The 17,038-nt window shown below is 38.1% G+C and overlaps 1 protein-coding gene across 3 annotated transcripts in view; it reads left to right on the forward strand.

Annotated features, from left to right (window-relative positions):
* Positions 1–17,038, forward strand: part of GMDS (GDP-mannose 4,6-dehydratase) — a 412,629-nt gene that overhangs the window by 146,626 nt on the left and 248,965 nt on the right. For all 3 annotated transcript variants that reach the window (XM_035552672.2, XM_035552674.2, XM_035552675.2), the window contains 2 exons: positions 9,550–9,742; positions 10,621–10,725. In XM_035552672.2, the coding sequence (XP_035408565.1) occupies positions 9,550–9,742; positions 10,621–10,725 (298 nt within the window). The remainder of the gene's footprint in view (positions 1–9,549; positions 9,743–10,620; positions 10,726–17,038) is intronic.

Below are 17,038 nucleotides of genomic sequence, written 5' to 3' on the forward strand. Positions count from 1 at the left end.
ATTGGCACTGGTGAGTGGACTAAGAATAAGTTTGAAGTAATGGCACTCATCTTTTCTAGATGTGCTCTTATAGTCCTTTTTCTCCAAGGGTGGTATCTTTGTGAAGAACTTCAGTACTTTAAGAATAAACTGAGTGCATGAGCAGAGGCATGTTGTTGTGTGCCTGCTGAGGTGGAGTACTCAGTGTCTCTGCCGCCCTCATGCAAGCATTGGACTCAGAGCTCTCAACCCTCCCAGGTACTTCAGGGCAGAGGATGTTCCTTAGATAGCTCTGCCCAAGACAAAAAGTTACCATTTTTTCTCTGCATGCATGAATGCACTTACTTATTTCCTCAAGATTTCGTGTTCTCATTTGTCTCCCTGAAGTCCTACCTGTTTGGAAAGCTCAGCCACAAGCAAAGCACCACCAGGCAACAAGCTGCAACGTGTGGTCAGAATGGAGGTACTGTCTGCTCCTAGACTGTGACGAATTAAGTGATTTGATTTTTAGAATACCTGACAGAAAAAGAGAGCTAAGATAAGTTGCTTTTATCTTGCACTTGCTGTGGTTTAAGAGTGTTCCCCAGGCAGTGTTACCTCAGTTCCGCAGTAACTTGTTGTGTTTGGAAGGAACCAAATATCATTTTGTAAAAATGTTTCCAATTTTCTAGCAGGTTTTAAGTTTGTACTTAATTGAATTTGAAAAATTTGAAGAACAATTTTACAAAAGTTCTAAATTTGTTCACTACATTTTATTTCCATGTTAAATACCCTTACAAGAAATAAAGGTCCTAATCTCTGTCCAAATCATACATGAAATATGATTTTAAGTTTATTTTATCATGGAGGGAGAAACATTTTTAACACTTTGGGTGTACCTGAGAAACAATTGTTTGAACTTTTTTTAAGCTTTCTAAAACAATGTTACTTGGCATGAGGAACTGCAGACTAGGCAGACTAGGAAATAATTTTCTTAAGTGATAAATAATAAATGCAGAAAAGGTAGAATTTTTCTTTGGTTGAAAGGCAAGAATTCTGGCAGCGTCCATAAACCTGTGAGATTTTACCTGATGCATCAGTAGGAGTTAAAAGAGTTTCAGGCAATGAAATCTGCAAATTATTTGGGGTAATTCTAGCTTCTAGGCAATATGGGAGTTTTATCAACATTTAAGAGGGTCTATTGTATTAGCTCATGTTTTGCGGTCCTGTTGGATAGGAATAAAAAGAGAGGTGAGATTGTTGTCAGCAAGGCTGTAACATATTAGATTACTGTTTTAATTCAATATCTGTCTTGCCACCCACTGAAAGTCTATCAAAATCATACAGAAGATAGATTTTGAAAGTTTGTTTTGTAGTGTGCTTTTTTGTTTTTGCATGTGGTGATGTTTTTTATCACCACTGTGCACAACGTCTATGTATTTTGAAAACATCAAGGAAGCAAGGATGGAAGTTTTTTTTAAAAAAAATCAGAAGTAAAATATATGTATTTTAATAATAGTATAACCTACTTGTCATGTTAGAATTTTAAAATAACCTGTATGCTTTAAATTCATTTCTTTATATGTGAAAGGGAATAAAAAATGGTGATATTTCTTCCAAAATGACTGCGTTCCCTGCACACATTTTATTCATAGCTCTCAATTCCCTTGGTACATATAAAGCAAAATGAATTGGCTATCTTTTTACATCTCCCTTTGAATGTTCTCTAGTAACTCTGCAAGTTGCCCCTTTTTGTCTTTCTACTAAATAGCATTTAAAGCTTCTGGCACAGCTGGACTTCAGTATGTAAGAAAGCTTTTAGGGTATTATAATGTCACTAGCCATTGAAGTTGCAAAATTTCAAACATCCAAACCCATCCTGACTTTGCTGCATGCTCCTCGTGCTTAAAAACTTGGGTAAACATGTATATTGTTGAAAGTATCCCTGAAAAAAACGGTGCTGAAAAGAAAGAAAGAATCGACGCTTCTTTTTAAAAGCTTCTTTTCTAATCTCTGTAATTTGAAACTAAAGACTTTGAACAGTGGGTTGGAGATTGTTCTGCAAGATAAATTCCTTGCATCACATAACCCTGACAACTCCCCAGTTCCATCAAATTAATAACAAATGGATGAGAAGATAAGCAGAACTAATGGTGAGGTTACATTTTTGTGACAAAGGTTTATGGCCATACTGAATCTCATGTTCTGCAATATCCCTCCTCCTTCTCCTCCTCCACGTTGGTGTTGGATTTTTTTTTTTTATTATTATCAGATCTGAGCATTCCTGTATCTGAAGCTCTTCTGTGGAAAAGATGAATATTGAGTTGGGACTGTGTGACTCCTAAAAGTTTCTGTGAACAGCTCTCTGCACCCCCAGTAGAAATGGCTGATTTTGTACAAGACCAGGCCTCGTCCTTGCACATTGTGCATCCGGTTTTACTCATTTGGTGCTATCTATCTGAACACTGAAACATGCTAATGTAATGCAATCTCCCTGTTTCGTTAAAATTGTGGAATAATTTATATAGGAGCAACTTCTGAATGTCATGTGGACCAACTCCTTCCATGAAGCAGAGCAAGCTTTTACAGCATGTGGCTTAGGGCCATGTCTGGTTGAGTTTTGAGCATCTCCAAGGGTGGAGATGCCACAACCTCTCTGGACATCCAGTTTCAGTGTTAGACTACTCATACTGTGAATTGCTTTTTTCCAAATATCTAATTCTAATTTTTTTTGTGTTACAACTTCTGTCCATTGCCTTTTGACCTCTTTCTGGGCAAATCTCTTTTAATCCAGTCTGTTAAATTTTCTTAATGCAGTAAATTAGCCCATCAAAGAGTAGAAGAATAAACAATTTTACAAATTACATCTCTTCAGAGATGTGTTCCAAAACACACCCTTCAGTCCATAGTCAGTGGCCAAAACAACTGTATGGTCTGTAGGAGACCTTGTTTTACTATAATAGACCTCAGAGGGAATGGATAATTCTAGTTAAGAACTGTAGGATTGAAACCTAAAAATAATAGGCAACTGGTGGTTCTTCAGTACCTCTTCAGTGGTCAGGCAGCTATCGGTAGGCTGCTTGAAATGCAAAGGTGAACGTGGTGACCTCATGAGCTGGATTTACAACTGCACCTGCAGACTGCCAGGGAACGCTGAGGAGCCACTTATTATAGAAGCTGAATAATGAATCCAGCTATCAACTCGTATACTGGTTCAATATATAAAATTTTAACTACTCAGGAAGTGTTTCTCCTTGCTTTTTCTCTGCTTTGGGTTGAATATTTTCTCTTTCTTTCCCCAACAAAAAGTAGTAGTTTTTAAGAAGGAAAAATGAAACGTTATTAATAATGCCAGGATATTTCTCTTTAGAGATTATTTCAGAGAGTTTGCATCAAAACATGAAATTAATCAGGAGCGAAGTTCTAAGGAGAACTTTCCCAATTCAAACCATCAGAAGCTGCCCTATGGACATGCATTGTGGAGCATGCTAGGGGCCTCTTGCTAAAATCCTTGAGTATTTCAGTTGCACAGGGAAGGCTGTTGCCCCTTTGGGAAAAGTGTGCTGCAGGGTATTTCAAGTGCAAGGTAGCTGGGGGCTTCAGGCAGTCTCATTGCATTTCATGGGGGCAACAGCAGTATAGCTCAGCTGCATGGAACTTTTTAGTGTTTACGGAGCTGGAAAGGTGATTGCTGCTTTTGGGTTCTCCGTGCCTGACCCTTTGGGACATAATGAAAGATGATAAATGCTTTTGCTGCTGTTATCCTGAGTGAGGTTTTTTTTTCAGACTTAGAAGCACACTGTTGCTGTGAGGTTTCTGCTTCCTCTCACCGTTTTCTCCCCATGCTTTTATGTATCAGTTGATCTCCATATCCTTGGAGAAATGAATGGTGGGGAGCCATGGATGGTGGGGAGCCATGGATGGGGAGCCATGGATGACCTGGACTCCTCGTCTGTGCCTTTTTGTGGGTGCGAAAGCATGTTGGCGTTTGGTGCAATGAACAAGTTTACATTCAAGCTCCTCTTTTTCATGTGATCAAAACCACTTTGGGGTTACGTGATGAAGACTGAACTGGTTCCTGAGGGCAGAGTCTGTTGCAGTTCGACCACGTATCGAACATGAAGACCATGATTTAAGGTCGCTAAGCAGTGAATAAGCAGAGTTTTGCACCTTGGTTTGGGTCTTCTCATTCAGGAGTGAAAGTGAAATACTATCCCACTGATGTAAAAACCAAACCTCTAGCCACTTCAAGAAGTCCTTCTGGTCATGCAGCCTGCAGTCCAGAGTATGATGTAGCTGCAGTAGAACTGAACCAATGCACTGGGAATGGCAGAGAAGCTGGTCTTCTATCAGTACCACTGGTACTTTACCTTTACCTCACCAGTAACTTGAAAATTAACTTGAAACTAAAAAAATAACTTGAAAATTAGAGTTTGCCAGATCCAAAGTTTCATTAAAACAAACACACACACAAAGTATGAGAATCCCTGTTTTCCTGGGGGATATGTACTGTTTAAGAAATACTGGTAACTCTTGTTCTTTCTTCACTTATTTGCTGCAACAATATTGTGAATAGCTTTGGCTAGCATGAATTTTAGGAAGAAATGTTGACTTCTGCTTGCATTTGTAAAACTTATTCCTTGCTAAGTCTTTGCTTATAGTTGTTGCTCTAATTTTATGCAGATCACTGTATTATTTCTGTTTTATTAATAAGAGAATGGGGAAGGAGATAGGAAAGAAGATATATCTACAAAAAAACATTCATTCTATCAAAGTTTTCAGTCATTTTTCAGTCCATGTCTATTTTGCTAAGAAGTTGAATAGGGCTTTAATATATTAAGAATGTAACCTAACAATAAGCAAAGCAGAGCTATTGAATTGGCCATTTTTCTGTAGAACAAAAAAAACATATAGTAGTTTTGTGGGATTTTGGTATCTTTCAACTACTACTTTTATTGAGTGAGAGGGCAATGAGTTAAGCACTCATTCTGAGTTAAGGGGTTGGAGGCAAGAGGAATTGTTGTGTTCTCCTAGAAGCTTACCTAATGTTGTTGTAGGTATATAGGCTGATCCCCATCCTCGTTGACACCCTCCACTTCTCCCCAAATTCTTTAGATTTCCTAAAATCCCTAGGACTTTTTCTGTGGTATTAGGACTTTACAGGAATGCTCGGCCCATACTCTGTGTTAGATTTAGCAACTGGAATGTTATGCTTTAAATGCCTGTTCCTAGGGGTAGAGGAGTTTGTTTACTGAGATGATATAAGTGATCCCAGTGGTTTTTATTGGCAGTGGAAGGCACACTGAATATTCAAAGCAAACAGGATTGATTTTAAAGAATACAAAAAGTAACTGCTGTGAAACTTGTAAGGCCTGAACATTTCTGAGCGGTTTTTTCTTCTTTGTGATTTGCTTTTCAGGTGTAAACCTTTCTCTGTGTTTAAAGATACCTGATATCTATCATCTACTCTGATAAATCTAAAGAAAACTACTGTAAGTTTTTTCAAGAGAGCAAAGATGCTTCATCTGATGTTATATTTAGGTTAGCCACCTTTGCTTTTACAGTGAAAGAATAACAATTTACATTTATATTATCCTATTTCCTCCTGGGGCTTCTCATAAGCTTCCCTCTTATAAGACAGGCCTTCTAGAAATCCCATTTTCTCAAGCTGGGAAGGCAGTAAGGAGATGAAATTTCAAATTGTTATTTATATTCCTTAGGTAGAACATTAGAGCATTTTCTGCGCGCACTATTTTTTTGTAGAAAGCAAATAGGTAGTATGATTGTGGCCCATCCTTTGGATTGTTTTAAATGACAAAAAGAGATGAAGTATCTCAAAGCTGAACCTATGTGCATGCTAAATTTATATTTATTTTCGTAATATCACCATTGTTGACAATGCATTGGTCAGAAGCAAGTACTATAAAGTCTGCAGGCTTGCATATAGTACTCATAGACATGATAGGAATGTGTTCTTGTGGAGGGTAAGCCCCATATGTTTTCATTTAGATAGTTTTCAGTAAGCTTTTAAATCTTGCTAAAGACCTTGCTAAGCTTAGTTTTGAATGATCAGTTGGGAAACATCATATTTAAAACATTGCTCTATTAAATTCAAATCTTGTGTAGAGATCGAATCTGGCAATTATAAAGAAATGGGGAAAAAAAAAAAGGAGTTCAGATTCAAAATATATTCAAAACTCATTGTCCTTCTCAAAGCTGTGTGATTGAAGAAACACAGTGTGGTATTCAGTGTAATCATATTGTGTCCTGTGATTCCAGAAGCATTGTAACTAATGAGTCTATCCTTTTCTCGAAATTTTTATCATTGTATGGGTAAGCCTTGCTGTGGAAATTTATACTTGCCTAACAATGTATTTAAATTGTACAGCAATTAGGGATTAGTCTTGCAGTAAAACCTACACGAAGTGAAGATACTCAGTGTATAAAACTCCTGATTAATTTTCAATTTTCTGAGCCAATTCTGCATGGTTTTCAGAACCTGAAGACCTGCAATGAAGCACTTTTAATCAAAAATTTAAGTGTGTCCATTTTGTTCTGTTCACTTCTAATGATAACGTTATCACTGTTTATTGAATGGAATAACAGTTTAGTGAATGGAATAAGGAGAGGCATGTCATAAGTGTATATATTCACAGCACCTCCACAGATCAGCTATGACAGCTCCAAAAGCACCGTGTCCTCATTGTACATGGGAAGGCACTTCCAAGTTCACTCCGACGTTCCAAGTAGACAATTTCTGTTTTGTTGGTATGCCACTTTCCCTTTGTCACAGTCTGTCCAGAGGGCAAATGAGTATTGAGTACCTGCTTTTCTTTTTGAGAAAACTTTCAGTTTGGAAGTTTATTACAGGCAAAGAAGCTTCGTTTCCCTACTCCAGTCATTACAGAAACTCATGGAGTTGTCCTTAAAGTTGTTAGGTGCACTGCTTTCTTTATGCAGCTGACAGTAACTGTTAGTTTGGGATTTCCGAGGCTAGGATGGAGCATCTCTCTTAAGGAGGTAAGTTGAAAAACAGTGTGTATATGGTTTCTCCAAAGCATGATCAAGAGCATCTCTTTTAGGTTTTCTGCTGATTTGCCACTGTCTTCAGTGGTGTACATAGAGACAAGCTTCCTAAGTCAGGTCTTTAAGAGTTGCCATAAGTTAGGCTCTGTGAAAGCTCTACTCTGTTAGTATTATCTAAACTCTTCTCCACTGGACGAATGTTTAACCTTTCAGAAAGTAAGGCTTGATTTTTAACCTTTATGCACCTGCTCTTATGAACTGTCATTTCCATGAAGTTTTTACTCTTAAATAAATCTCACTGAACTAAGTGCACAAGTAAAGAATCTGATTCTACAGTTGGTTTCTGTAAGACAACCCCTGTCCTTTTGTATCTTGTACACTTTTGCACATTTCTCTTAATGAGATCCTTACGTATTTTATTTTATAACTTCAGTCTTCCTGCTGGTCTTGCACAAAATAACATGTTCAGAAGGAGGAATAATGGGGTAATGGATAACTTAGCACTTTTTCATGATCTGCCCTGCTTCATTTGTAGCTATTTAGTTGATCTGGTGTTTTATAAAACTTTTACATTCTTAACTTTGGATTAGAATCAAATTAAAAGCCATCGTGAAGTTACGCTGCACAAAACGTCTTAACAGTCCCGTGTTTTTGGAGCTGGAGCTTTTAGTGGATAAAACCATTTTTCATTTTCTTGAATGCCATTCTAGTCTAACCTGCACTCCAAAATGAAATGAGTTTAGCGGTCTGAGTCCTGTCCCTGGTGAACAATAGTCCACATTACAAAAACACCAAACCCACACAAAGCTGTCGGTTTCTGCTCGGGAACACTCAGACCCAGCCAGTGTGAAGGCAGAATTACCTCACACCCTAGGGAGTGATTTTTCTAGGTGAAGATTGAGGTCATTCTTAAGGCAATAGGGAAAAGCGGATCTTGTGAAACTGGTCTCTGCAGCCGCCAGCAAGGGCAACCCCTGGTGCTGCTACTACAGGCTCTTTGTTTGCCTCGGTGACGAGGCTTTATAATGTGGGATCGCTCATTTAAGACCACCTGAGATGTGTGTGTACCATTTACTCATGTAGTAGAATATGCAAACAAAGCTTGCATTTTGAGGAGATGTTTTTAGCAGGTTATTTTTTGGGGAAGAATATGTTAATATGGGTAAATTCCTGGTTCTTCTACAGAAGAACCTTTTTTGCCTTTTCTTAGAGGGCTGGGATGCCACTGTAAATATGTGAAGGTGCTAGGCTAGCCATGTGGTGAATATGCTAATTTCTGTTCATTAGTGCAAGACTGACTGTATGACCTGTTCGTTAAGATGTTTCCAGAAGAGTTACTCTAACAGCGAAGCTGAGAGGCCTTAATTGACTGTCATCTTTGTGGCAAATGAATTAAAACTAAACAAAACAAAAATGCTCAGCACTTCTTTAGTAGATCAGTGCTTAGTTTTAGCTGTGTCATACTAGGTTAACATAGAAAGTATCAAGTTTCTTTTTTTTTTTTGGTTAAAAAAAGAGAGTTAAATTTGTTTTCATACCAATAGCTATTTCAGATCAAAGCTATGTGAGAACATTTTTATTTTGGATAACAGTAATACAATTTAGATTATTTCATACTTGTATTAAAATAACCATAAGCGCAAATGAAAAATAATTTAATTACTTTGATTTCATCTGCTGTGTAAATAAGCTTTAAACCTCTAGTGATTACTGAGCAGAGAAAGCAGCTTAAGAAGAGAAGTGAAGAAGAGAAGTGGGCTATCTATCTGAATCTTCAGAGAGCCTGAAAAAATACCTGGCAAGTGTAAAGTTTCCCATTGATTTCTCTGTGGTAGCTCAGCTTGTTGGGTGAGGGTCATTTACCACCTTCTCCACCCGTAGCTGCCCTGTCACTGAACACTGAAGAAGAGGGCATGGTGGGTTTGTACTCTGCTTTTGGTAGTGTCTCGCTAAGCTCTGGACTAGATCATATAACGAGGCTGTAACATTGCCATTGCTGTAGAGCTTGTTTCATGAAAGTCTATCATTCATCAGCCAGAGAGGTACATGTAAATTAATTCTTCCTTTTGACGGGGCCATGGAGAAGATCGCTCTAAATGTCCATTCCCTTTTGTGTTTGTTTTTTTTTTTGATGGTGGTATAAACAAGGATTTTTTTAATAAATGTTCATGCTATCTTGCATACTTTTGGCCAATTTTAACCAATTTCAAATATGTCAAAGATATTAAGCCCAAGTGAATATTGTGCAAATTGGCAGCTGTGGAAATGACAGAGCACCTGATAACGTTCCCACTGTAGGGGAGGCTTACCCCTTACTTCACATGGGAAAATGATCCTGAGAGAGAGATCAGGGAACACCAGTCTTTTGATTCTGCTATTTATGGAGCTACTTGTTTATTCTTAGAAATCCTTTGAGGGTACTTCTGTAAACTGAGCATCTACTCTGTACAAAAGTGTCTAGATGGTTTGTGACAAGTGATGTATTGCTTTGTTTGGTTGTACATGATCACTGCATGTTCTGGTTCTCCTAGTATAATTGGTGTTTTTTTCTTTCTCTCCCCCAAGATTTCATTTGACCTAGCAGAATATACTGCTGACGTTGATGGAGTTGGCACTTTACGGCTCCTGGATGCTATTAAGACCTGTGGCCTTATCAACTCTGTGAAGTTCTACCAAGCCTCCACTAGTGAACTTTTTGGAAAAGTGCAAGAAATCCCGCAGAAGGAGACCACCCCTTTTTACCCAAGATCGCCTTATGGTAAGAGCTCGCTGATGCGTGTGACAGTAGTGTCTGTCTGTCTGTTCTCCCTTCTCATGTCTCAGGGCTGAAGTCATTTGGGTGTGAGATTAGAATGATGATAGAGCTAAAGTGACTAGACATGTTGAGAGGCATACCTTTATGAATTACTATATAAAAAGTATTTGCTGCCATTGCCTGGGGGTTGGAAATTACCATCTCACTTCACAAGACTCTTCATTCAGATCAGAAGTTGAGAGCTCTTGTACGGAGGAGGGGGAAGGGTGGCTCTTCCCTCACAAAGGATTGTAAGATACCACTGAAGTGATAAGGTTTCATGATTTTTGTTGCCTAAATGAAAAAACTCCCAAGAGCTCGTTTCTTCCGTCATGAACTTGCATTAAATTTGAAACACTTATTAAAGCAATGCGCATGGAAGACTTTGGTGATAAAGTTTCAAATCAATTTGAGTGTTAAGGCACCAGATTTTCACTTTTATTTCTCCGAAGTCATTTCTTTTATTAGCAGAGGTCACCACAGTGGTGTATTTCACACGCTCTGGATGTGTTAATTATATTGTAAAAGAAAAAGTGCTATGCTTGAGTGTATATAAGAAAACAAGTGAGAGAGTGCCCTAACACTTCCTGGCTGGTTCTGGGGGTGTGCAGAAAAGGAGTATTTTCCCCTTCAGCTGCTCTTTATTGGGCTGGATATTCTTTCCATATGAAATGTGACACATCTAGGGAATTAATCGAATTCTAGCACACTCCATTGTTGAAACATGGCCTTCACCCTGCATGTAAGAGAGATGTGCATATGTGTCTGTGTCTGTCTGTATATGTGTCTGAGCTGTGCACAAGTGGAGCAGATGTATGTAACGTCTTAAATTATTTTTGTAGGGGCAGCAAAACTGTATGCCTACTGGATTGTGGTGAACTTCCGAGAGGCCTACAATCTCTTTGCTGTGAATGGCATTCTCTTCAATCATGAAAGTCCCAGGAGAGGTTAGAAAATCCATGTAAAACTGTTCCTGAATTCGTGTGCAACTGACAGGAAAAATGAAACAATGCATCCGCAGGTTTCATTTAAACTTGCCAAAATGCTGTGGTGAGGGTGTTTGACTTGAGGTAGCCAGCACACCGTGTTTCATGTGGCACTCGTGGCAGTCTCAGAGTCTGCAGTATAACGGTTTTCACTTTCAAGCACCATATTCCATTTTGTAGCCCTCTGGCTCTGAAGGGAGGCTGGGGTAGCTGATTTTGTGTATCAGTGCTCTCCAGAGCATTTAGGTGGGCAACTGCATAACAGATGCAATTTCAAGTGTGACTTGTACTCAAGATTTTTATTTGTATATAAACACCAAATTAAGGAGCATAAATAGTTGACCCTCTAAATTCATTAGAATAACGAGTACAGCCCGGTATATTTTGGAAACTTGTGGATTATTACCCTTACCTTCTGACAAGATGGCTTTCAACACATGGCTTTAAAATGCCTTTCTGTTTAATCCTTAATAGCAACACATTTTAAACTCCACTTTATCATCCTTTTTCCTCTTGCAGTAGTTTATGAACAATTAATACTGGTACTTAGTTTGTGAAAAAGTCCACAGTTGATTAAAAGTCTCTTATACAATGACAGCTTTCCTCTGCCCTTAAAATACTGTGACTTAAAAAACACTCTAAAATTAAACTTTAAATTAACACACACAACTGGATTCTCAGTGCAGAAGCCTTTTATCGTGGTCTGTTTTTAAATGAAAAATAAATTCAAATTTTACAGGAATGTAATCATGTAAATTATAGCCTGGCACAAAATATAATAATTTTGCTCATACTTACAAGTATAAAATGGACCATAATTGCAACTGTTTGAAAAAAAAAAAAAAAAAGGAAAAATAGTCAGTGTCAATAGGATTTAAATAGGGATTTTAGTGTTTGTGAGTCACAGCTGTAAAACCTTATAGTACACTGGGTAGACAGCATTTACAGTAAGTGATGCATCAAATCTTTGGTGGCAAAAGTTGGTGCAGCACTTCTCGCTGGAGCAGATGTCAGTATGAGTTTAAAAGAGAATCAAATTCACTAAATTGTTTCATTGAGAAACCCTAATACTTTGCTTTCTTTTAAACAGTTCACTGCAGTATATCCGTGGTGCACCATATAAACTGATGTCCAAATTGCTAAGTTATAACGATGCAATAAAAACCACCTGAAAACATAAAAAATGGGGAGAAATGCAATGGCAAATACTAATCTGGCATGATTTCTTGTAATATTAAAGAGCTATAGGATGAGATGGAAATTACAGGAGCATATATGATTTGTGCCATTTCGAAGGAGAAAAACTTAAGTGTTCGTTGCTGCTTTGATCCTTCTGACATTTGTTCCAGCTTTGATACTGCTGCAATGGAGTTTCCAATCCGAAATTTCATTTCAACACATTTAATATCCCTGTGGAAAACCTGAGTCTGTGCTTTGAACTCTCAGGCTGTACTTTTAGTTTTTTGTATGTGCTAGAGGAAGTTTTAAGCCCCATCTGCCATCTTGCCTTAGAAATAGTTTCAGCTGATACCATTAGCCTTAGCAGGAGCACAAGCAGTGAAAGCAACTTGTAGCTATGGCCTGCTGCCATTTGTTTAGTGTTTTTTATGTGAGAATGTCTGAAAATTATAAAGAGAAGGTAGTTTTGAGGTTGTTTCTTAACAGCCATTCATCACTTTCCTGATGTTTTTAAAGACTGCAAAGGTGCTTTGCGAGGAAAAGAGGATTTAATTGGGTTACCAAATCCCTATGCAAAAATGATAATATACGTGGAAATTTTAATATATCTTATGGTTTAGTCTTCTTTTTTATTCTACTGACTTCAGAGATTGGAAATACATAAATGAAACAATATGTGTTTGTTCCAATATTTTAGACTGTTATTCCAGTTGATTTAATGTTACATTGCTTTGGTCAAATACAACTCCCTTTTGATGGTGATAATTTTTACACTCAAGCCATAACATTCAGGAAATCAGCAAAGAGCAGAGGTGTGTAGCAGCGCCACTTGCTCAGTTGTAGAGTTGCACTGTTCAGGCAGACAGTACATGATTTTTCCCCATACCTGAAGGGTAAATCATACCGATGAAAATCACTAAAAGCTTCCTACAGTGAATGTATTTATAGGGAAATCCTGAGAAGAGAAATAAATCCTAGTGTTTCTTGTAGGCAGGCATCCATAAGGTATATTATATTGCAAGGCAATGGCAAAGATTAACAGAATGCGTTTTTGGTACTGGTAGCCTAAGTGTGGACTGTGATCAAATACAGAGGTATTTGTATTTGATAAACCAATATTCATGGTGAAGGATGCTGAACTGAAGCAGATAGTCACTGAGTCTGAGCTGAAAAGACAACTCTAGAGTTTGCTTTGTCTTCTCTTCATATAATGTTCAAGTATTTTACTTCTGGGGCAGCGCACGAGCCTAGTAAAAATGAGAACTGTCTAATCAAAGAACTGCTTCCTTGAGACTGGAATGTAGCAATATACATAATCAGAAGATCGATGAATTTTATTTTTCCTTAATATCACATCTCAGTCTGCAACATAATTGATATGAACACTGAATACACTAAATTTACCTGAGCACAAGCTGCTTCATCAATACACAGTTTAATTATATTGGTTCCATCTTTAACTTAACGAGTTAAGTGAAAGAGATTGGGAGCAGGTGAGAAGGTGTGAGATTATAATTTTTTTTTTGCAGAAATACTCTTCTTTTTTGCATTCTAGCTTAAGAAAATTCAAGCATTACCTTTGGATAAATGCCTCTACCTAGCAAGATAATTAAATATTTCTCTTGTTAGGCTTGAGTAAGTTGCTGCATATGAACCTAAACAGGAAAACAAAGCTCTTCTTACATCACCTTTGAGCCTTCAGTTAGTGCAAGGGAAATACACAAATAGTATTTTTTATCTTCATATCACGGTTTATCACTGCATCCGCATAATTCTTCATTGGTATGTTTCCCTTCAAATAACATGTAAAAGGTTTGAAAAATAGAAGCATAACTACAACATGTCAACCTGGTGCAATACAATGGGAAACTTGGAAAAAAAATAGATTTTCTGCCTTAGAGATTTATAGGGGAAACACTTCTGTTGAACCCATATTCTTCTAAGGACAGCATAGGAAAAATCAAACAAACAACACATCTTACTTCAGAGTACTGATCCTTCTCTTTAACCTTCCCAATTTTAGTTTGGAAAGGATCTCCAGTAGTTAATCTCATGTGTCCTTTATAATGTAGGCAAGTCTGTGCAGAGTTCATAAGGGTAGAGAGTGCTTAAGTCTACTGTAAAAGGTTTCTTATTTTTGAAATTATGAAGACTTGAGAGAAGTGCTGGCCTTGAGGAGCTTGTTTGATTTTCGACTTTTACCTTGCTCTTATGCCATATAAGAAGAATACAATATCCGGAGTAGCTCTTAAGATGTGACACTATACTGCAAGTCTGAACACTTAAGCTCGTTGTGTGGGCTTGCTTTTAAGTCTGGTGCTTCTTGTTCTGATATCCCCCGTGACTTAAAAAATAAAAAATAAATAAAAAAAATCACCAGTGATAAATTCCAGATAGCTTGAACCTGCTACCTGAGCCTTGCATCTTAAATTGGGAATAGTACACCATTACCAAATTGCAGAAATACTTGGATCCATGCTCAAGAGATGCATACATATGTAGCAACAGAGGACGTTATCTAAAATCTCATATGGAGTAGAATAAGTGGCAATGTAGTACTTCCCTTTCAAATTTTCTACTTAAGAAATGAGGGGCAGTAGGTATAATATCAGTCACTTTTTTTTTTTTTTTTTTAACTAGTACATGTTTTTCAGCTCACACAAATCAACATTGCTGCACTGAAGTGAACAGGGTCGTGTTGATTTGTTCTGGCTGAGCATAGTATTTCAAGTGATGGTCTGGTAACGTCAGATGAGCATAATCTGCCTATTTTGGGGAAAAGACCAGTATTGACAATACAGCTTGCTAAAGCTGGTTTCTTGGTTGCTGTTATCACTTTTTATTTGGGTATAATTCAATTGTTTCCTGGTTTATGGCCATGCCAAGGGATAGTGGGCTTTTCCATTTCTGAAGTTTATTTATTGTCTAAGCATTATCTGAAAAGCAAAATGCTCTCTACAGTGCTAGTATGCTACAAGATGGTCTCTGTTTCCAAAATCAAGCATACGAAAGAAACCCTAAAAAGGTCTTCCCAGAAAAATCAGGGAGGTGTACATTAGGATAGAGCTGAACTATGCCTCCGTGGTTCTCTTGTACAGCCAGATGTCGTAACCTACTGTAACAGGGTGTTTTTTCTATCGTGCTTCAGAGAGCCAGCTCCAAAGTCATGACCTGCCAGGCTCCAGTGGATGATCTTGTACAGAATGCTTGTACACACACTGTCAGAAAGCTGGACACACGATATTGTGGGGGTTTTGTTTGTTTTTTCAACAAAATTATGGAATACCAAATGGGGAAGCTGGTGCCCAGCAAGTTTCTGTTGGTGGTTGAATGTAGCTCCCAGTATTACCAGTGTGGAAATAGCTGCCCTGTAGCAATATTGGAAAGGTATTTCAGTTCAGTAAGATGACGGTTTTGACAGTGGAAGAGTGAGGCAATTAGCAAGTCTAGTTTTCAGGAAAGCTGGGGCTCGATCCAAGCGTTTTTTACACCATTGGAAAGGTTCCTGTTCTTTTGTTGGGCTCTGGATCTCACTAACACCCTTTTTTTTTTTTTTTTTCTGAGTAAGAAAGCAAACTACTTGTTGACAGTATCATTTGTTTCTTCCCACACAAGCTCTTATTTTTTTGCTCCTTGGTTCTGCACAGGGTTTTCTCAAGTTTACAAGATGTGCCTTTGGATGTCTGAGATAACTCTCCGATTTGGTTAACCACTTCATTGCTTGCCTCATCTGATCTTTATCTGCTAAGATGTACAAACATGTACTGCATGTTTCCTGACACAATGCAACAGAAGTTTTGTTTTTTTGTTGTGTGCTTTTTTTCTCTCCAAGTAATAAATACTTTGCCTCCACACATGACATCATTGTGTAGATCATTCAGTAGGGAATTTTTGTTTGTCTGATACCAGCTCTGGTAAAGCAGTTGTCATCAGACCATTGCTGTATAGCCAGAGGGAAAGGATACAACTGCTCATTTCTGTGATCTCTTTCAGCCAGGAAGGAAATGGCTAGGTGTTAGATTGCAGGCTGAAGGTTGTCAAAGTACATGTAGCAAGATTAAAATGAAAAGAAATCATGATTGGAAGAGAATGGGGAGTGTTCCTTGCTTTTGTTGTGCAACTGGATCACGCTTTTGCCAGGAAGGAGGGGGTAAGGGGTTTCTTTGCTTGCTGTAAATGTGCTTGGATGTCTTGAATTTTCTTGTTATTACCTTTTTTTTTTTTTTTATTATTATTTTACAAGCTTTCAGTCTCCCTTTTGCCTCTATTTCATAGAGAGGGCAGTAGCAGATGCTGACATCTGCTACTGAATTTCACAAGAAATCCCTCCAATCCTGACAGTAACAGCTGCTCTTCTGCATCTCCTATAAAGAGATGTAGCCAACATCTGTCAGATTTCCCTTTCTCAGTTCTGTGACTGAGGTGACTAATTTGCTGGTGTCCTTACAAATATTCTGTGCAAGAGGGACTTGTCAACCCAACACCACTGGAAGTACTAAGGGCCCTCTTTTTATAAGTTTAGTGAAAGATGCAAGTATATAGAATTTTCGGTGCAGAGCTATTTATCTTTTATTTACTATACAAACTTCTAAACTGACAAGTACATCTGTATAGCAAAAGTCAGCAGAGCGTTGCTTGTGCCTTGCCGACTCCTTGCTAGATGAGAAGAATGCAAGCTGGCTAGTTATTGTCAGGGATCGTCTGCCTAGCATATTGAAAACTTGGTGTCAAGGTACCATGGCCAATGTAAGAGGAGTTACTCAGACAGTTGTGTACTGTGTCGCAGCCAAGATCATTTCACGCTTTTTAGTTTGCATGTTTCAACAGAGAAAGCATGCAGTGTCCTGAAGACATGCATTCTTACTGGCTTTTTCTCCCTGCTGTGAGGCTGATCCTGCTAAGTGATCCATGCAGGTGTTTTCTTATCTACACATGCAGTCAAACGTCAGTGGGGATAAATATGGGCATTAGGGTCTACTTGTACAGATGGATTTGTGGTAATATTGACCATAATAAGAGAAAATTGCCAGGTAATACCTCTCTGCTATTTTAGCTAGGTGCTTGTGTTTTCCTATGAAAAAGAGCAGGATAAGTG

This window comes from Cygnus atratus, chromosome 2 (genome assembly GCF_013377495.2).
Source record: "Cygnus atratus isolate AKBS03 ecotype Queensland, Australia chromosome 2, CAtr_DNAZoo_HiC_assembly, whole genome shotgun sequence".
NCBI classification, from domain to species: domain Eukaryota; kingdom Metazoa; phylum Chordata; class Aves; order Anseriformes; family Anatidae; genus Cygnus; species Cygnus atratus.